Source organism: Podospora anserina, chromosome 1, assembly GCF_000226545.1.
Source record: "Podospora anserina S mat+ genomic DNA chromosome 1, supercontig 6".
Taxonomy (NCBI): Eukaryota; Fungi; Ascomycota; class Sordariomycetes; order Sordariales; family Podosporaceae; genus Podospora; species Podospora anserina.
Window position 1 is genome coordinate 835,034 of NW_001914851.1, and position 21,405 is coordinate 856,438.

Here is a 21,405-nt window from a genome sequence, read left to right on the forward strand (position 1 = left end):
AACGGGGTTGGTGCTCTGCGGCATAAAAAGCAATGTGCGGGTCCAATCAATACCATTCTGCCCGTTTGGGGGGGGGGGTGGGTAGGAAGACGACGGGCTGAGCTTACGGGAGAGAATTATCTGGCCGAACAGCAGCCAGAAGCGGGGCCGGGAGAGGCCGGAGAGGTAGGGAGATTTGCTGGGAGCGCTTGACGGGAGGAGGGGGGTGGACTCGGTTTTTTTGGGCTGGGAGGGAAACGAGGAGGAGGCCGAGGAGATGGTGGTGCTGCTGCTGGGAGTGGAAGCATAGTGAGGACGGGGGATGCGAAAAGGGGGTTGTTGCGGTCGAGAACCGGGGAGGAAGAGGTCGAATGGGTTGGTGGTTTCATCGTCGCTGGAGTCGTCAGACGAGGAGAGAGATTCTGACGATTCAGAGTTTTTGTCACTTTCCCAGGGGTTCTTTCGGTAGAGGTACACCTCACGGTGCGGCGGTCTTTCCTGAGAGCTCATGATGTTTGCGTTCACACCATCGACAGACAGACAGACAGACACAAAAGAAACCACAAATATTCACACTCAAGTCACACTACATATTTTGGGTATTCGTACAACTCAATAAACTCCGTTAAACCCTTCCCCCCCTCAACCCATCTCCGATTCTCGGTGGCGGCTTTGTGTGATATTTGTATGGCGTTATGCATCCAAACCCGCACTAACACCATGACGCCTTCGCCCTTGCTTCCTGTCGTTCGGTTGCGATGCGGCGCCGACGATACATATCCCCCCCACACACCAGTCCCACACCATACCTCAAAACTTGCCTCTCATCACCTTTGTCCAATCACCTTGCGTCTTCTCAGCTACCACGTTAAGGGTGCAACTTGTCAACTTGCATCATGCAGAGCCACCCCTCTTCCGCAGTGAAATAGGACGAATGACCAATATTCCGAGACTGCATTCTTGGATGTGTGACATGTATGTGCGGGGATATCCCCGATGGGTGCTGTCAACAAGGTGAACGGTACGGCCTTTGAAGATAATTGGAGGCCTTTGATGTTAAAGACAGACGGAGATGTGACACGGACAGTTTCACACATATCAACGACGACCCAAGGGATCAAAGATCAGAATAGGGCTTTGAAAAAGTCACAATATGCGTAGGAAAATCGATTCGATGCCTCCCTCAACACCAAACATGCCTTCCTCAAATGCAATTAGGCCTGGTCTGCATGAAAAAGGCCCTCCTATATCTCCAGGACGCCTGTAACCTCTTCAAAGAGGCCTATCTAGCAAACAAATGGGCCTCAAAAACGTCTAGATACGCGCAGAAAGAATCTAATTAGGTCTCAAAAGAACCTCGGTACGCCTCAGATGACAGAACGCATGCCTCAAAAAGACATCAGGTACGCATGCTGGCCAAAGCAGCAGGCACCAAAACGCCGGCGCCGGTGATACCGCCATCGTGGCAGGGATGCAAGACCACACGAATAGGGGCTTTCCCATCAAACTCCAACGCCAAAATCTTATCCAGATAGGCCTGTGTGTCGGCCAAGTAGTCTTGGAAGTGCTGAATGCACCCACCAGTGTATCCAACCACCAACTCAGTGATGTCCTTCTTCCCAATAGCACCAGGCTCCGGGATCTCCTCGGCACACATCAGCAAACCAATTGTCGAAGCAGCAATGATGCCGGCAGCTCTCTTCTGAATCGCCACGGCAATCTTGTGCAGGACGGCCTCGAGCGTCTTGGTCCACTCAAACTCGGGATGCTCGGCCGGGAACTCGTTGCTCAGCTGGTCGGCCATGCTACCGTTGGGGCTGTTGTGGTAATAGTGGCTCAAGAAAGTGGTGGTGAGGCCAAACCTCTTACGAAGCTTGCTTGGCAGCGTAGAGACAGCCAGCTTGAGGACATTGATGCAGTAGTCAAGAAACATGATTCTGCCCAGCTCGCCCAGGTAGCGTCCGGCAGTCATGTACTCAAGAGGCTGGAAGCCGGGAATCTCTCCGGCCCTGTCAAGCTCCTCGTCCCACTTGTTGATCAGACCAAACTTGCGGAGAGGAGGCGCAGAGCCGTTGATGCTCCACTCGGTGTTGACAGCAATTTTGGCTGTAGCCACATCTTGACCGGGCAAGACGTTGATGGAAGCCGGGCGCTTGCTCTCATGCAGGGTAGAAAGCTTCAGGGGAATGGTGGCGTTGCAGCCCGTGCCGACAATGACGCCCATGGCCGCTTTCTGATGGGCTTTGGCGGGAAACTGGCAGATGAAAGAGACAAGAGTTGACACGGAATCGTTCGCAATCGCAGCAATCTTGATGTTCGGCATGTCAGCAGTCTTGTGCTTCTCATAACCAGTGGTCAGGTGGCCACCGAGATCCAGGTTAGACGTGATGGCAAAACCCTTTCCCATCGCCATCAGTTTGGCCTCGGACAGTGAGGTCTGGTGCATGGGGAAACTGAACGTGACACCCAGGGGAAGGTCCTGGTCAGGAGAAAGACTGAAGGCATCGCAGCCCTTGCGGACAACATGTGCAATGCGGTCGCCAATCCATGAGAACAAACTCTCCGAATTCTCGTTCTTGAGACTTTCACCGATGGGCCAGGAGTGCTCGAGAAGGCGGTTCAACTTGCGGGAGGTGCTGGGCACGCCAGCGTCATCCACAACCAAATTGTGCTGAAGCTCGATGAACCCAACACGGAGGTTGGTTCCGCCACTAAGAAACGTTAATCCCAGCTCTCCGAAGTCTAACCGAACCAGGAGAGTGTGGCTTGGGTTTTCTTACATGTCAATGGCGAGGTAACTGTTTGGTGAAGATGAAGTGTCAGCATCTTGTTCATCGCTTCGTCTGTGTATCAACCCCCGCACTTTATGCAGCTGCCGACCGGAGCCGACTCGTCCGTTACATTCGCCTAGAAGCAATACATCTCCTGCTCCTTTGGGCAACCTCAGCCAAGATTCATGAGATGATAAACTTACCGACCGCTATCACTGCCGTCCTGGCCAGCGCTCACCTCGGGGGATAAGATCGATTCAGAGATTGGGGTGGGCAGGAACATGTCCGACGACTCGGCTGAGAGCTTGCCAAAGGTCGAGGCCATCTCGCGAGCGAGCCCAGAGAGTTTCTGGACATCGATAGCCAGTGGCTCGAGAAACTTGTCGATTTCAAGCGTCGAACCCATGTTGACGACTGTACAAAGGAAACAAGGGGGGGTACAGATGCTGTAGGAGAACGAGATGCTTCTAACACTTCGGGTAACGGCTGTCGATGGTCCAAGAGGAACCAAAACGTGCTGAACGCGTAAAGATTGTTGCTTGGAAAGAATTCAAAACAAAATAACCCTGGGAAAGTCGCTAAGTGGCGGAGTGCTTCCCATAGCTGTTGGTAAACGGCAGGAGCGACGACGGACGGGCACCTTCGATATTCAAGAGCGATGGAATCTTTCCCCCCTTGAAGCATTTGCCGCTAAGAGAGGGAAACAGAAACATATATAAAAAAAACACCTTCGAGTCTGCCAAAATATTGGCCTGTGACGAGCAATATTGAATACGCTGCCTCTTTGGGCTACATCAGCGTCCCAATGTCACGTATCATCGACTCAGCAGGCAGCATGTCGTGGAGGTTGCCTTTGGGGCCACGATCACCACAGCCAATCAGCGGTCTTGTTACACCTTGATGGCGTCCTTCAGCGCACCCACCTGTTCTGCCAGCAGGGGGTCGCCCTCAGCGTGCAACCACGGGAGAGGCACGACGACGTCCATCGTCAAAACAGGAAACCTTCGGGAATTTCTAGATGCATGAACGGGACCCCAAAATAGCCACGGGAGTGTTTAAGCTCGTCTCTTAATCTGCTCATTGCATGCCCCTGCATTTCATTTTCGCCCAACCCTAACCCAACAGATGATACTATGGAAACTCCGTTTTGAGTCATGTCTTGTCTCATGGCCATGACACATGCTGATATGCCTGTTATCTATACATTATTGTCTTGCTGTGGTCCATCTTCTAATGCCCATTGATCCTCCCTCCATTCAGTGTCAGCTCCTCTAGCTCAGCTCTCATCTTCCGGTACTGCTCCTGTGCCTCTCTCTCCCTGGTGCTGACAAATGCAACCTCGGCCCTGAGAGCTCCAAGACGTCTTTGAATCGCGGCCTCCTCTGATGTCTGCAGGACCTTGAACCCACTCAGCGCAGCCCTGGCCTTTTCCAAAGCCTCGTGGGCCTCCCCAATCTTCTTGCGCAGCATCTCGGCCCGGTTCTTGTACCCGCCCAAGTGCAGATTCAACTTCTTTTCCAGCTTATTGCCCTTCTCTGCGGAAGCAATCAAGGCGTCGATAGCAGTCTGAATCATGTTAGCCCATACAGATTCTTGAGTTTTCCGCCCCTGTGTGTGGGAGACGTGTGGAAGAACTTACGTCCAGTGCCGATCGCATGATGGCAATGTTTCGCTCCTCCTCGCTGTCATCCTCATCGTCATAGCACCCAAGACCCAGCAACAGGGCGTTGGTATTGTTCCTGTTGTACACTGCCTGGACAGCCTCCGGCTTCGGCTTTTCCCTCATCTCCATGAGAATCTGAAGACGAGCCTCTTCTAGAGAATCATCTTCGAAACGGGCGATATCCACCGGCTTCACGTTTGGTGGCGCCCCTGGAAGTGGGTATTTGGTCGCATCATGTGCCATCAACAGGGCCGCTTCCTTCGCCACCAGCTTCTCCACCTCACTCTCGTCACTCTTGCTCAGCTCTGCGAATGTAGCTTTCCAGTCTACATATACTGGCCTTGGCAAGTCCTTTTGCATGACCTGGGTCCGTCTCTTGCGCTCCAAGTACTCGCGGGCTTCGCGGATCTGCCGCTCTCTGCGATCTCGCTCCGCCGCATCCTCCTCCGTCTCCTGCGCAACAGCCGGCTCCTGTTGCTCATCCGGCAGTTCCAATTCCCAGTCAGTTTCCTTGGGTTTGGGAAGGGCGGCAAGTCTTTCCTTGAGTTGGTGTCGGAGAGATAGATCGCGCAGTCTGGCGTCGTTAGGGGTTCCTCCAACCATGGACATTTCATCATCGTTGGCGTTCAGCGCGAAGCTATCGCGAGGCGTGCGATGAGGAGTTTGGCCAACCCTGGCTGGAGTAGCGCCGACCCCATTTGCGCCCGACCGGAAAGGGGTTGCCAGCGGGTTTTCCGTGACTATCACCTGCCTCCGTGGCGCTACCGATTCGAACCCGGTTGAACCTGCACCCTCATGGAGAGGGGTGTTCTCACCACCCAACAGAGATGACTGCGTCTCAGTCAAGGCTCTAATGTTCCGGATCTCGTTCGCGATGTGGTCTTCTTGCGCGGGAGCTCGAGGTGTTCTGATCGGCGCGCTGGTGTTGAGCGTTGTGTAGTTGCCAACCAAGCCGCGGGTGGCATCATTGTCGCTCTCGCGAGCCATCATGCTTGCCCTTTCTCCGATCATGCCCATCTTGACGATTTCCTCCAACTCACCCTCGCCAACCTGAGGGGCTGGAAGCACTAGCGCTCTCCTCTTGCTGCTCTGCTCTGCCTCGCGCATCTTCTGCATCTGACCAGCCTTGAGCGCTGCCTGCATCGACTGCGAGGGCCCCTCATTCTTTTTTCGCTTCCTATCACCTTCCTCATCGCCCTCCCCCTTCCGCTTGTTGCCAACTTGCTGCTTCTTGGGGTCGAAATGGGCTCGCTGCCACTCATTGCGCGCAATCTCCTCAGTCGTATCGTAGAATCCAGGTACAGCCTTCTTTTCGAACGGAATATCGGCATTATAGTCCATCTGCCCCTTCTTCCTTGTTGTCACCTTGATGTTGATGCCGGCCGTTTTCAGCTCTCGTCGTTTCTGAAGCGCTGCCAGCCGTCTGGACTCCTCCTGCTGTCGTTCACGGGCCTTGCGCTTGGCCTTCTTGCCCTGTGTATTGGCAAGACGGGCGCGCGCCTCGCTCAGCATTTCCTTCTCGTCCTCGTCGAGATCGATGGTGTCGGGTCGGGCAGGCTTCGTTTCGGGATCGGGATCCACCTCGCCAGGGCGTAAACGACGAACATCATCGGCGGATGGTGCCTGGGCTTCTCCTCCATCGGGACCGGTCAGACCGAGGGACGAGGCTTCTCGTTGTTCGGCTTCGTCGAGGAGTTTCTGGTAGCGTTCGAGACACTGGTTGGCAGTGCGGCCGACAATCGGGGCGATAGTGCGCCATTGCGTGGGCATCAACTTTGCCAAATGTAACAACTTTTCATCCTCCTCCTTGCTCCACTCGATCTTCTTGATGCTGGGGTCGAGCCACTCGTTCCATCTTGCCTTGCACTGTTTTGGTGTTTTCCGGGCCAAGAGCGACGAGACACGCGCCCACTGGTTCAGCCCGTACTTGCTGACGGACGCCTTGAGAATTTCATCTTCGATATTCGTCCATACACCTCCTTTTACCACGGGCATCTTGTTTACTGGTCGGTTTGATGGGCCCGGTTGGCGATGATTGTGGAATGTTGAAAAAGTTGGAACAGGCAAGTCACGGAAAAGTGGAAGGCGAAGCTGCGCGCGAGGCTTGGTTTGACGACTGGGCGTTGCACCATTTGATTGGGTGGAAATCCAGATGTAAGGACCCACACAAGCTTTTCAAGATGGCTCTTGGCAGTCTTTTGATCCTTGTCAGCCCGCGTCTCCCAGCGCGTCGCAACTGACTTGCTTCCAACTTCCAATTGACAGAATCTCAACCACCGAAGCGCAATCTCAACGGCGACTAATTTTCGGGTATATACTCAGCCAAACCTTCCATTCCACTTGATCGAACAGTATAGAGCGTTGCCTTTTTTTCTTTCTCTTTCGTTAACAGTTTCTACGTCAAAAAGCGAATGTATTGCGCCATTGATAGAGCTGTTCTCTACTCAGAGCATCTTTTCGTCGATACAATAGAAACCAGTGCGTGAGCAAATCCGCAACAATGGCCGACCCAAGCTCCCCGCAACCTCCAAGTGAGACCACGCCTTCCTTGATCTCTTCTATACCTCAAAAGCGTGCGCTCCCAGACGACACCCACAGTCCCGCCGTTCCCTCGCCCCTCAATCCCGATGGGAAATCCCAAAAAGTACAGATTCAGCCACCAGCAGAAGAAGGAACAACCATGGGACGAGAGAAACGGACGAAAAAGGAGTCTCTCAAAAAGAGAGAGTCCAAGGGCGCCACGGGAGGTGACAGCTCGAGGGCTTCACCAACACCCAAGCCGAAAGAGCAACCTGGTGAGATGGCGCCCTTGAGATACAAGCTCGCGCCCCCAAAGATCACCGACTTCGACCTTCCGCGTGGGCCAGTATTCACCAGCCATCACGAGGTACAAGATTCCGAGGGGAGATCAATTGAGTTCTACGAGACGTCAGATCAGTAAGTATTCTCTACCTCCTATTGGTGAAGAGCTTGTCTAACATCATTGCAGTGTCTACAACAAGAAGAACTTCCACTACACCCACTGTATTGCCGATCCTACGTTTCCTTCCATGTTCTACTATCGCAACACTGAGCCAGAACCGTATGGCGCCCACCTGAATTTCGAAGATGCCGCCTCGCACATGTATTTCGACCAGCAAGGCACACATGTGACCTCTGATAAGGGCTTCCGGATGGCTCGTGCCAATGTCGCAGTAAGGGAAGGGCGTTGGTACTGGGAGTGCAAGGTCACTCGTGGAATTTTGAAGAAAAAAAACGAAGGCGATCCAGAATCCCATGGGCACATTCGTCTCGGATTTGCGCGTAGGGAAGCCTCCCTCGATGCGCCGGTTGGGTTTGACGCTTACAGCTATGGAATTCGGGACAAATCTGGCCAGAAGATTCACATGTCTCGACCCAAAGACTTTTTCCCCGAAGGCGAGGACATCAAAGAAGGAGACGTGATTGGTCTCGAGATCCAATTACCTTCCGAGCGGCTGCACAGAAAAGTCGTTCAAGGGCACTACAACCCGGCTGTTGATCTCATCGCTGAAGACGAAGGCCATCCCGACGGCATCAGCGAGTACCCCAACATCATCCGCGACCGTATTCCGATCCGCTTCAAAGCTCACATCTACTTTGAAAAGATCGACTACCACACCACCAAAGAGTTGGAAGAGTTGATGAATCCAAGTTCGGGACCTAACAATTCCTCCGAACCTCCCAACCCGAATCACACCTCTCCAGCGTTGCGCACCCTTCCCAACTCATACATCAAGGTCTACAAGAATGGGAAGTTTATGGGTACTCCCTTCACCGATCTGTTAGCTTTCTTGCCCCCAGCGTCAAGAATGGTGAACAACCAACAAGCTGGCGGTAGCGGTGGGGCCGGCGTGTTGGGCGGCAGAGATGTGCTTGATGATGGGTCGGTGGGGTATTATCCTGCCGTGAGTGTCTTTAGAGGAGGTGCCGTTGAGTGCAATTTTGGGCCCAATTTCTGGTATCCTCCGCCTGAATTTTCACAGCAACAACCGCAAGGGGAGGATGTGATTGTGGCCGAAGGTGATGCTAGCCAGAAGCCAGAAGCGGGAGAAAATCAGCCACGTGCATTGGCGGATAGATATGACGAGCAAATAGTAGAGGACATTCTCTATGACATTGTCGATGAGGTTGGCTTCTGGTCTTTGGGGCTGGGGAGAGGTGGGAGTAAGGATGAAAAGTTGGCTGAAGGAGGGACAGGCCTTGCTATGCCACCAGGCGGTGGGAGGGAGGAGATCAAGGAGTTGGTTCAGGATGATTAATTGCTTGCTTGAGAGAACCGAGGTACCAGTCTCATCAAGAGGTGCGGTGACTATCTAATATCAAACTATTACTCCTTGCTCAACATGAAGATTATCTTCTGGCATGTGATTCTGTATACTTCACTTCTCATTCTGCTTCAGGCAATCATGAAAATGAGAATTCGTAGCTGCCTGATTTGATGTTCTGTAAGTCGCTGCGAATGCCTGGACCCACTTTTGACTTCACCACACAGCTCACAGCCCCTCCATCTCCCTCACTTTCAGCACCACTTCAACGCCAAAAAGCTACAGAAATGGACGCCCCAGTGGAAGATTCCGACATCAAACTCCAAAAGGTCTCAGCAGACCTCATATCCGAATTTGACACGCGTCTCCCCCTGTTCTTGTTTCGTCGGCAGCGAAGCGGGGACAGCTCCCAAAAAGTGAGGAAGCAAGTCACAGCAAGAGAAGCAGACGGGTTGATCGCCGGTGTATGTACCCAATCAACTCACTATCCAACGCAAAAAAGTAACCAGAAAAGTGCCTCGACCCCTTCCAAGAACTCCCCCAGCTCCTCGACCCCCACCTCTCCAGATGGATCTCCCTCCTCTCCTCCGCCTTTGTCTCCTCGCTCAACCTCGCCGCCACCTCGTCTCACTCACTCTCCAACGATTACGACACCGCCAACCCCGAAAAAGAAGCGCTCCTCATCCCGCTGACCCAGGCCATCAGCAAAATAATCTACACCCTCTGCAAGATTCGCGGTGAAAAGGTCGTGGTACGGTTCCTCGGGAACGAAGTCTCCTGGCTGGAACCCCTGCTGTCATTTACAGAACAATGCCAAAAAACCAAAACATGGGAAGAGAGGTATGTCGGGCTGCTGTGGTTGAGCCATTTGCTGTTTGCGCCTTTTGACCTGGCCACCATTTCATCAAACAACTACGAGGATGCGGATGATGAAGACGAAGACGAAGAGAAGAAGACGGTGGTGGAGGGGCTGGACCTGCAGTGGGAGAAACTACCGGGAATCACGGTTCGGGTCTTGCCTCTGGCGATTCGGTATCTGGCTAGCCCGGGGAAGGAAAGAGACGCGGCCAAGGCTCTGCTGGTCAGGTTGGCGCTGAGGAGGGACATGCAAGAACTGGGAGTGTTGGATGCTATGGTCAGGTGGGCGCTCAAAGCGCTGAGGCCAAAGCAGGAGAAGACGCCGTATCATTACATTGGTGTGTTGAGCTTTCTGGCGGGGGTGTTGACTTCTTCGGCGGATACGTCGGATATGGATCCGTACTTGGTGATGGTTTTTCATGCTGTTCATGGGGCTGCTGAGAACAGTCAGGAGAGCGTCATGGCGTCTGCGTTGGCAAGGAAGGCGGTTATCAAGGTTATAAGGGCCGTGGCGGTGTTGTTTTTGAGGGAAAACAAGGATTTGTATGAGGATATTGTCGGGTTGGGGCTGGTGGAAACAACGATTGGGTTTTTGTTGGATTGTCTTGGGGACAATGACACCCCCGTGAGGTTTGCGGCCAGCAAGGCGCTGAGCATCATTGCGTTGAGGTTGGATCAGTACATGGCCAGCCAGGTCGTGGAGGCCGTGCTGGAGGGACTGAACAAGAATGTGTTGAAGGGTAGAGAGACGCCTGGAAAGAAGGACTTGAGTGCGGTCAACCCGTTGGAGTGGCATGGGTTGATGCTCACCCTCTCACACCTGTTGTATCGGAGGTCACCACCGGCCGATCAGCTGGCCGAGATCGTCCAGGCACTTATTACAGGACTGTCATTTGAACGCAGAGCTCTCTCGGGAAGCTCGTCGGGGACAAACGTCAGGGATGCAGCATGCTTTGGAATATGGGCCATGGCCAGGAGATACACCACGAAAGAACTGCTTGCGGTCCCGACAGAGTCCATGATCATAGGGGCGCATGCTCCGGGTAGCTCTGTCTTGCAAATCACAGCTACGGGGCTAGTTGCGGCTGCTTGCCTGGATCCTGCGGGCAATATCAGACGTGGCTCCTCAGCTGCGCTCCAAGAGCTGATCGGGCGACATCCCGACACAGTCACAGAAGGCATCTGGGTTGTGCAAACGGTGGACTATCACGCTGTTGCCTTGAGAGCCAGAGCGCTCCAGGAGGTTGCTCTGGGTGTCACCAAGCTTTCGCCACGATATGGCGAGGCTATACTGGAGGCGTTGCTCGGATGGCGAGGTGTCGGTGATGTTGATGCTGCTTCCAGACGGGCGGTCGGGGCTTCTTTCGGGGCGTTGACTGCAGAGTTGGCCTTGACAACCCCGGATCCCCTCAAGAGGCTTCGACAATCAGTCAGCTTAGCCAAAGGCGTCTTAACATCTCTCCAAGCGCGTCAGGTGGAGGAAAGACATGGCTTGTTGATGAGTATAGCTGGTGTGTTCGATGGATTTCCCAAAGTTGTCGGCGGGCAGGCGGATTACAAAAGCGAAAGTCTCATCAGCTTTGTCAACTCTTCCGCAGACGGGGTGCTCGAAATTCTCGAAGACTGCAACGCAAAGACTTATCGGCGTCCAGAACTTGTCGCGGAAGGAGCCAGCAGGCTGATAATTTCTGCGGCCCCTATCCTCCAAGCTGTTATGTCCACTTCCGGTGTTCAAAATTCGCCCACAGCAATAGTATCTGGGCCAGAACTGATAGAAGAAAACGCAGGCGAGATCACCCAGCTGGTGAGGGCCCTAGGAGAAAGAGAAGGCCCAGTCAAGGGATTTGTCAAGCTCACGAGAACATACCTGGCAAAGTGGCTTCTCACGCAAGAGCCGGACCTGATCACACCTGCCGCAGACGCAGCTCTCACTATGCTCATATTTAGCGACGATGGTGAGCGCGAAGAAATTGTCAGGGAGTGGGCAGGAATTGTTCGGCACCGCCCGACATCATCCAGAGTTGCCACATGGGGCGGGCATTTCTCTGCACTTGCCATGTCCTACTCGATAGCCTCCACCCTCCAAACGGTTCAAATCAAGAACTTGATCTGTGATTCATTTGTGGAGAGGTGGAACACGGATCCATATACCGATGTTCATGTTGCTGTCCTTCAGAGTCTTACGAGGAGCAACAGCAAGAGCGGTTTGCTGAGGGACAATACGGATATTTTCCTACCTCTGATAGCAGAGGGCCTGGATGACTACACCACCACGGCACAAGGCGATGTTGGTTCTATGGTGAGGTTCCAAGCCATCCGGGCGACAAAAGCCTTGTGGACAGAGCCACCTTCTGGGCCTTTGGTCGAAGGTTTAATCCTGAGGATCCTGCGCCTGGCAGCAGAGAAACTGGACAGAGTGCGCGCAGAGGCCCAGGTTGCCCTCTCTCTAGTCTTGAAACCAGAGCATGTTTTCCGGCGTCCCCCCTTGTCACATCACGCTAACCTTTCTTCTATCAGATTCAGAGCCCCGTTCCTCCAAACAACCTTCTCCTCGACCGCGTACTTCACCTCACTCCTCTCCCTCCCCTCCAAGCTCCTCGATTCTGTCTCTTCGTCAACTTTGTTCTCCAACCCCCAAGAATGGCTCTGCCCCCTGTTGTCAGGCTACGTCTCCTCGGCAGACACGGGCAACGAAGAGCTTGTCATCGCCACCAGATCCGCTCTCTTGTCGCACTGTCTCGCCTCCCCTGACATTACCCTGGACATCGTCACCGCTCTGATATCGAACCTGAGGACTCATCAGAAAAACGACAGGGTGCTGGTCCCGACACTGGAAGTGTTGAGATTCTTGCTTGACATGTCTGTTGTCTCTCCTGAGGGGATAAACTGGAAGACGCTGTGTCTGCTTGTGCAAAAGGCGGCGTATAAAACGGGGAATGTGAGGAAACTGGAGGCCTGTATTGGGCTGTATGGCGGAGTTGTTCTACAGGGGGAAGGGGAGGGGAGAGAGGAAGCCAAGAAAAGACTGGGAGCGTTGATGGTACATCCTTGGCCTAGGGTGAGGAGTGCGGTTGTTGATCAGCTTTGGAGGGTGTACAGCAGCGGCAGTAACGGTGAGGAGGAAAAAGGGGGGAAGTTGCTTGGTACTGATTGGGGAGCTACCAATAAGGGGTCGATCCAGCAGCTGGTCAACGAGCTGGGGTTAACAGGTGCCTGATAGATAGCTTCCACACGGGATTTCGCCGGGTACGTGAAGCGAACATCTAGAGAAATGGTATTGAGATGGCGAATGGCACACCGACAGGCTTGCTGACGGCCCGCTGCGCAAAAATTATTCCCCATGCGTATCTCATCCTGAGATAAGCTGTCCTGAAGCAGTAGATCACCATATCATTACAGCCACGTATTATTATCATCACTATCACCAATCATTTCACCGCCAACGCTGCCAACGCTCGGTTGCCGTCATTTAGTGTCCTTGAAAGATCAAATAGGAAAACAGGGCTGGCATACGATTGGAAAGTTCTTTGTGGGGAAACCAAGCCAAGACCCCGTTCTGTGGCTGTTGAAGCTACGGGCTTGCATCCGGGCCAATCGGATGGGGGCTTGTCGAAGTCAAGTCAAGTCAAGTCAGATTGGGCACTTTATTTTTACAGGACGGTGGTGAGAATAATAACTGAGAGGGTTCTGATCGGACCGAGGTCGATGACTTTGTTCTTTCCACAAGGGCTGGCATCACTAGCAATGTGTTGTCTGTGGCTGGCTGGCTGGCTGCTCAAGGCGAAGCTACGGCTCTCTCTCGCTCCCGTCGTCAAACAACCCGAAACCGAGAGCGAGACTGGGATCGGATGGGGTCAATGCAAAACCTAGCAGTTTATCTGTCTTGATTTCTTCGATCTGGAACTTGTCGAGTGTTGTGTGTTGTTCGTGCTGTGTGATATGCCTCATCAACCGCTTTGATCATTGCAGGGTGCTCGAGTGACATCTGATGTCGGGAGGACGGGAAGGGGGGTTACATTCTTCGAAGGCAACTGGGGCCAAAGGAGTCCACTATCACAAAAGATCTTTCACTTGTTGTGTAAATAGTTGTGTTTACAATTGGAAGATGTGAGCTCAGATCGAATTGTGAGGGTATCTGTGCAAAGAGGGACTGAAGACATTGGAGGGGTTGGCTCTTGCTCTTCACAAGCTTCACAAGCTTTCCCCACACTCTCAAGCTCTCGATGCAATTCCCCACCATCAAAGAGGCACTCGACTCCCACAAAGCTTTGGTGTTACCTTGAACGTAAAAGCTCGTCTCGATACATACATACATATACATATATATATATATATATATATATTTGTATCTATATATATTTGTATCTATATATATGTATATGTCGTGAACGCCCATCATGTTCAAAACCGCATCACAAGACCTGATCTTCAAACATTTCCATATTAAATATCACCTGTCGTCCCTTCTGATTGTGCATCTACCCATATTCGTACCACCTCATGCGAACACGGGATGGAATCTCTCTGACCGTCACACCAGAACTCCTCCCCTGCTAACAATTTGCTTACCTAACCCCTCAGTCACATCGTACTTCGTACCAGAAAAAAAAAAACGAAAAGAACCAAGACCTGCGAGCCGTGCCGGCGTCCAACCTTTCCCAGGTCGCCGATTAATATCGAGAACAATTCCACCCTATCCAATCAACTCAAAATTACCTCCGGATTGCGAATCCACCTCGTGACCCACGGGCGCCCGACCAACAAACCCCGACCCTTTGATCTTCTTTTTCTTCCTTTTCGTGACTTTCCCCCCGACAGGGTTCCTCTCAACGGGAAAACCCACTGCCCACGTGTGAGGCCTGTGGCCCCTTTGACGCCGGGGCATATCCCTGATGCCACACTAGATCGTAAAATGGGCTGGATTAATTGGACAACAAACTCCTGCCAGATCCTTCTTCCACCTACATTATTCACGGAATTTCCGTTGTTATGTGTATCATCGGTGTCGTCGTCACTATCAACTGATAGGATCCAACGCTTCCTATCCGTTGGGCTTTTTTTCTTTTCTTTGATGTTTCTGTCCATTTCTTGGCACTTTCGCTTGAAAGATTTTGTGTATACGGCCAAGGGAGCTGCGGTGGGGGACTTGGGGTGTCTGGTGCACAGGCCATATCAGAGAGACATGGCAGCGCAACCACGAGGAGGCAGGATCTTGCTTTTGTGGTGATACGATCGCGCGCGCACACATATACGAAAAAAACAAACGAAAAAGAAAAAAAAAGATGCTCGGTGGGGAGACGCCGTTGACGTAGCAAGGGCGGAAGAGGCGTTTGTCAACTGTTGTGTCCAGTCCAGGGGCCGCGCTATCGATCGAGATGAAGGTGCGATTCGCAAGCGTGAGGATTACATTCGGCCCACGCATTTCATTTCTCGTCTCGATCTCATGATGATATCCTGATGGGTGTTTATTTTGCTTGTGAAAAGTCAGACACGGAGGAACTCTCACCTCTCTCCCAGTCCCTTGCTTGCATCCAATCCACAGACTTTTCATCTACAATGTCACAGATGGGGCATTTCATAACGGCCAAGAACGCTCCCTGGCGTCATGCTCGTCATGTGTTGTTCCCTCCTGCTACTGCCCGCCCGAGACGAATGCGATATAGGGTTATTTTTGCCTTGTTTTGCTTCCCCCCTCTCTAAGTGTGTGCATTTGCAAGATTCTTGGGTTGCGTCAGATGTTCTAAAAATTGATGAAGCAAGGTGGGAAGCGAATTGCGGAACGTGACGAGCCTTTTTTACGCTGGCTCCTTGGCTTCTTTTGCATCTTGTTTCAAAAAAGGGATAGGGTAAATGTGAGGAAAGATTGGCGAGGTGGTTGTGTAGAACAACCTGAGAGGGGAGGGAAGGGGGGTGGTTGTGAGGGGCTTCTGGTCAAGCTTCGGTGAAAAATGAAGACACACACCCCCGCGCTCCAAACCGTCTTTTGAGTGCTTGACACAACCCACCAGGACATCCCGCGCCCGGTTGCCCAAAAAATGGCAAAACTTAACGCGGTTGGCTGGATTGTTCCTGGGGGACGGGCTCCTTTTCTTGTCCTGATGGTGGCTTGACAATTTGATGGCAAATAAGGGCTTTCCTCCGCGCGCGCCGTGCGAGTGAAACCGAAGCAATCACGGCATTGCAAGCAGAGCAGAGTTGGAAGAGCAAGAATATCAATGACGTGTGTGTGCTACGAAGCAGCGAATGGAAATTGGAGCGGGGCTATACCTACTGCCGAAGCTCGACGGAGTTTAGTCCGTCCTCTTGACGCCTCCTACCGCGTACTGTTGTATGCGATCTGCAGGAGCCAGCTGCTGTAACGATACCTTATACGAGTCGCCAAAGCACTTAAAGAGCGGTCAGGCTTCTAAAGATCCGAGCCAGTGTCGATATGTTGCTCGAAACCGTTGGACTGTAGGATGCGCTTCTCGCCGGGGGACTTTTTAGCTGCAAGGGGCTTACTTTGCCTGATTAACAGAGATGTCACCGTCGCATATGTAAGGGGAACATCATGTCGGGATTCGGATGAAATGTCATTAAGAAGACTGGTTCGGCCACAACAGCCATGTAGGTTATGCGACTCGATATGCCCAAAGCCGCAACCATGAACAGTGAAAATATGGCAGTTGAAACTGTGCCGGGTGCAAAGGAAGACGAGGTGAAGGCGGGAGGGGGCTGCGGACCTGGCCAAAGTCCAGAGCTCTTGGAAATGCACGTGTCAAGACGTCTTTGGAGATAAAACTCAAAAATGCATGGCTTCTGCAGAACCAAAACAGGCCGTGATATACCTACCGTTCTGAGAGCAACCAGCTGCAGAGCGCACTGTAACGGCCTGCCAGCCTCGCTTGGCCCAAGAGATCGGCAGGTTTTGAACTTGAATCGTCTGCCGAACCGGGTGCGGGGATTTTCGAGAATGAATCTTCTGAAAGCCCTCAACAATGGATCCTTCAAGCTTCAGATGTCAGAAAGACTGGAGATGGAGGCGCCGGTGGGGAAGAGGCCGAAAGCCAAGTCGACGGGAGCGCGCGTTGTTTCAACGGCTGGCGCCGCTCCGCAACCCCAGCCAAGCACCTGCCACTGCTGGAGTGATTTTCATCAGTTTCGACTAGTAGCAAGGAGATCTCGTAGACGGCGGCCTTTTCGATATTGCCGTGCTCGCGAATGAAACAGCGCTGTACAAGTGCGGGTGCTGGCAATCGTATCTCATCGAATAAAAGACTGGGCAGCGGCAGTGAAAATCTACCCCGCGTTACACAACTTGGACATTGCATACGCACCCCTATTCTCGAGTATCTCGTGGTGCTACATTGCTCTTTGTTGGTGGTGGCTATAGCGTTCCAGTTGATCTCGAAGAAAGAAGACACCTACCCAAACGCATCGGCTGATCACCGTCGAAAGGATGAATGGGCAGCTGCGAGGGCAACGGGCGAGGGAATTTTTGAAGCCGCCGGTTGTGACGTCCAAACTCCGAGGGCCGATGTCACCGTGGCGGCCAAGCGCCGGCGCGGGAGCAGACTCTTTCACCCGCGGCTCCGTCTTCCGTCATCAACCCAGCATTTGCACAGTACGGGGAGCAAAATGGCAATAGATGGGCCCTATGCGAGGCCTGCCGAACTTCCATCCGTCGATGCTGCATATGCTGCAAGATTCCCTGAAGTCCAAGTCATGAGAGCAGCCGATTGCCGATCACAACATGAGAGAGGAAAAGGGGTCGGTCGAGGAGGAAGCAAGGTCGGGCTACTCTAGACGGCGCAGAGGGTCTTGAAGTCGTGGTTGAGATTCGAAACACTATGATCTGAGACTGTTTGTTGTAAAGACATTCTTGGCTTTTTGACTTGCGGATGACACGCGCGGATCACAAGAAGGGATGAGATGAGGGGCATTCCCGCCCGCGCCTACCTGCAGACAACCACTACGTACACACACACACACACACACACACACACACACACACACACACACGCACACACTCACACACAAACGACTTTCTCTTCTTCGACCTGCAGCTAAAGGCTTGACACCCGTCCGATTCCATCCCTGACCGCTTTGTGGCTGCATACCCACACATGCTTGACTGGCACACAATATTTCGACCTGATTCTTTTTTCGTGCTCGGAGCCGAGTTGAGCACAGTGTGCAGAGGGTAAATGCAGAGTCAAGAGTATGGAAGCGGGCACTTTCCAAGCGAAAGCCGCAGCTCATAAACGTCAACAGCCGGCCTATAGTTGCTGATTCTTACTGCGAGAAACACCGCATGCAAGTAGCACCCTACGCTAGCCTGCCATAACGAGCGCGGAGTAGGACCCTGCCACCATGAAAACTTGACAGCAAAGCAGTGGCCAAAACCGTCTGGCCGCAGTGTAGACAGGGGATGGCTTCCCCGCAGTGATGCTGATGTATGTAGAGAGACAGCATCAAATGGTTCAGAACTAGCGGTCGGGAGGCTGTCCAACCTGGCCTGTTTATGGATCGCTGACGGGTTGCTCGACATGTGCGTCGCCATAAAAAGAAGGAATGGTCAGCGATGCGAGACAACCGAAGGCCGCAGCATCTACGGAAAATACAGGCGCAGGGGGTGGCAGGTATAAGATATTCAGAGGGATAATAACACACACGCACGAGCCTGAAAATATGCCCCTATGGAGAGATGAAATGGGCATGGGCAGAGAAAGGAGCCAACGGATAGCTGCCCGTGATTGACATGCAGCCTTCAGACCCGGCACCTCGCTCTTGCGATACCCTCGAGTTGCCAAAATTGTCTCCTGTTGGTTTTGTTATTTTGATCTTGTCCGTCAGCCGTGGTGTCGTGTCAGCACAAAGCTGTTTTCTTTCTCGCAAAGCGAACGCCGAGGCTTGCGCGCAGAAGGAAAAAGGGAAAGGAACGGCAGCGGCCCTGGTCTTTTTTAGTCGCGGATCAAACCCACTGGCTCCACTAGTCCCCCTGTTAGCGTGGGTTCCCCCTTGGCCCGCAGTCTGGCCTTCGACCCGCTGCAATCCCACGCGACGGAGCAGACAAGAAGAAGCTGGAAGCCCACCCATTTCAGTCCACTTCTGGCCCAGCTGAACCACGCACCTTGCCCCGACAAGGAAACCTCGCCCGACCCAGCCAAACCACCGACCTGACCACCTCCAAACACAAACAACAGCACCGTGACACATCACGCCTTTTGGCCTCTAGCACGCTCTCACACCACCTGTCACCCCGGCTGGGTATATCAGCAACACAACAACAACAACAACAACAACAACAACAACAAGAACAACAACTCTTGCGACACCCATTATTTGAATGACAGCGGCGCTTTGAAGGAATCGTCCGAACCCCGAAAAGACACGACACGACAATTCAATTTTCATCCGAACTTGCCGCCTGTCTTGACACGGGACTCCCCTCCTGGCACGCGTGTTCTAGGATACATCACACGCGCGTTTTCGAAGCACGCCCTCGAGGCATAGGGGTCGTTTCCCAGAGCGGTAAATATTTTTATTCCCCATCTTTCAAGTTGTGGTCGCGTAGGTGCATGCGGCCCTAGCGACACCCACAAATTGCCCACCACGGCCACACCACGACGAAGAACTGCTGCTGGCGGGGGTGAGGAGGAAGATCTGGCCATGGATGCGCTCAAGAATCTCGTCAGCAGCGTGCCCGACTGGCTGCACAAGCTCGATGAGCTCAACGGCCAGATTGAACAGCGCCAGAACGAGCTGGCCCAGCTGGCCGAAAAGGATAAAGAAAAGTCGCCGAACGGGAGGTCATCGAGCGCGCCAAAGTCGATTCGGAACAAGGGCTCAACAGAGTCGCTGAGGCCGCGCGATGAGCCCGAGGCGCACCCAAGGGAATCAACACCACAGCCCCAGCTCGAAACCCGGAATGAAAATGGCGATGCGACAGCGGATGCTGCAGCTGCGGGAGCCGCCGCCGCCAAGGCCGGCACCGAGCAACCGCCGGCCAGCCCGTCCGACTCGCACTCGCCGTCTGCCATTCAACGACAAGAAAACAAGGTGCGAGCGGCCGGTCAAGCACGCGCTCGGGCGACACTCAGGAAACGACAACGCACCGACTCGGTCATCAGCGCCGAGGGCGGCCCGCCAAAGTACCGGACCCGCAGCATGATCATTGTCTACTATGACAGCTACGTCCAGATCTTCTTTGAAGAACTCGTCAAGTTTGTGAGCGCCAGCCGGAACATGATGCGCAAAGCCAAAATGGCCGCCAAGGTAGCTCAGATCAAGCGGTTAGCAGAGCTCGACATGCCCGATGATGATGATGAGGACGAGAAAAAGGACGGCGCCGGGAACGACTTGACTCCGGCAGCCGGCGATGGAGTCATCGTGGCTGCCCCTGCATCCCCCAACGCTGACGCCGAGGCAATCCCGGCTCTTCAATACGTCAGCACACGACGATTGATGGGCGGAGGGCCATCAGCGATGATGGCTGCCAGAGCATCCATGGGACGCGGCTACGGTCGAGCTAGCGCCCGCGGCAACATCACCCTTGGACCCGATGGAAAGCCGCTACAGAGCGATGTCTATGATGAGCTCGACAAGGGACTCGAGTTTGTCCAGAGCACGTGCGAGCACGCCGCTCATCAATTCCTGCGGGACGGCGACTGCGGGGAGGAGGTGATCAAGATTCAGCGGCGGCTACGAGAGACCAAGGAGCTGGCCGACAAGGAGATGGACCGTGTCAAGAAGGAGAGTCCTGCCCCTCTTCAGAAAGATGCCGAGGAGACTCGGGGCAGGAGCTATCGCCCGCAAAGCATGCGCAAAGACAACCTGAATGCCTTGAAGGCTGCCGAGACCAACGGACTGGGCAGTGAGATGAAGCTCGAGGTGGACGATGGAGCGGAGGAGGTGGAGGTGGTGTTGCCCCCAAGGCTGATGTACAGGAGCACACGGGCGATGAAATCTCAATAAAGCGGAGAGCTTTGGAGGAAGTGTCATGACGACATACATATATATCCTGAAATCTAATCGAGGCGACGGATGGGGAGAGGAAGGAGCATTGCAGGCGAAAGTATTCACTACTGAATTTTGGCGCTGTGAAGAGGGTTTTATTTTATCTATCATATCTTATTACGGATCGCAAAGCGGAATGGATGCATGGCAGGCACCAAAACAGAACTTGACCTTGTTTATCAGAGAGAGACTATTTTACAACTACACAACAGCTTGGTCCTTGCGGACTGGTAGCATTTCTACATCATTGGCATGGAATACTGGAGTCTTTTTTTTCTTTCTTTTTTTTTTCTTCTTTTTCCTTTTATACCGCGTCGTTATTACGACACCGTAACTGAATGAAGGAGGGAGGAAAATGTGACAACATTCTTTTTTTTTTTTTTTTTTTTTTTTTTGGCTGCAACAGGGAATATGTGGGAGGATTATGGGATATACCATATATAACGTCTTTTGATACCTTACTTGAAGATGATTTTTCAGGGGTTTCGATCTCTGATCCCATCGCTGCTACCACCATCCGGAACACCGATCTAATCTGATGGGTTTTGGAGAACGAAAAAAAAAAAAACGAGGGAGAGGGGGAGAGAGAGAGAGAGAGGGCATGAATCTCAAATACCCACATCCACGTTTCAAAAAAAAAAACACATACAACGGGGGCCCAGCAAACTTACTAAACTAAAAGAAAAAAATAATGAATAATAAAATGGACTGTTCTTTGAACTGAAGAAAACGACTATTTAAAAATTATTTTTTTTTGTAGGGACAAAGTAAGAAAGAAAGAAAGAAATTGTTAAAATGGGGGGTTGTTGTTGATTTAAGGTGGGTTTTGAAAAAGGTGTTTGGGGGGGGG

General features: G+C 52.8%; 5 protein-coding genes across 5 annotated transcripts; 3 read left to right on the forward strand and 2 right to left on the reverse strand.

Moving 5' to 3' along the window:
* Positions 1–1,378: 1,378 nt before the first annotated feature.
* PODANS_1_23650 (uncharacterized protein) lies at positions 1,379–3,156 on the reverse strand (the record flags this gene model as incomplete). The annotated part of the gene is made up of 2 exons (XM_001906656.1): positions 1,379–2,690; positions 2,954–3,156. The coding sequence occupies 2 exons, from the start codon at positions 3,154–3,156 to the stop codon at positions 1,379–1,381; spliced, it is 1,515 nt and encodes a 504-aa protein (XP_001906691.1).
* Positions 3,157–3,980: 824 nt separating this feature from the next.
* PODANS_1_23660 (uncharacterized protein) lies at positions 3,981–6,408 on the reverse strand (the record flags this gene model as incomplete). Its single annotated transcript, XM_001906657.1, has 2 exons — positions 3,981–4,316; positions 4,390–6,408. The coding sequence occupies 2 exons, from the start codon at positions 6,406–6,408 to the stop codon at positions 3,981–3,983; spliced, it is 2,355 nt and encodes a 784-aa protein (XP_001906692.1).
* A 505-nt stretch (positions 6,409–6,913) lies between these two features.
* PODANS_1_23670 (uncharacterized protein) lies at positions 6,914–8,693 on the forward strand (the record flags this gene model as incomplete). The annotated part of the gene is made up of 2 exons (XM_001906658.1): positions 6,914–7,300; positions 7,419–8,693. 2 exons carry the CDS (start codon positions 6,914–6,916, stop codon positions 8,691–8,693), a joined length of 1,662 nt encoding a protein of 553 aa, XP_001906693.1.
* A 682-nt stretch (positions 8,694–9,375) lies between these two features.
* On the forward strand, positions 9,376–12,774 carry PODANS_1_23680 (uncharacterized protein; the record flags this gene model as incomplete). The annotated part of the gene is made up of 1 exon (XM_001906659.1): positions 9,376–12,774. A coding segment is annotated over one exon (3,399 nt), but the record flags the coding sequence as incomplete, so codon positions are not given.
* Positions 12,775–19,208: 6,434 nt separating this feature from the next.
* On the forward strand, positions 19,209–20,513 carry PODANS_1_23690 (uncharacterized protein; the record flags this gene model as incomplete). The annotated part of the gene is made up of 1 exon (XM_001906660.1): positions 19,209–20,513. The coding sequence occupies one exon, from the start codon at positions 19,209–19,211 to the stop codon at positions 20,511–20,513; it is 1,305 nt and encodes a 434-aa protein (XP_001906695.1).
* Between the last annotated feature and the right edge of the window lie 892 nt (positions 20,514–21,405).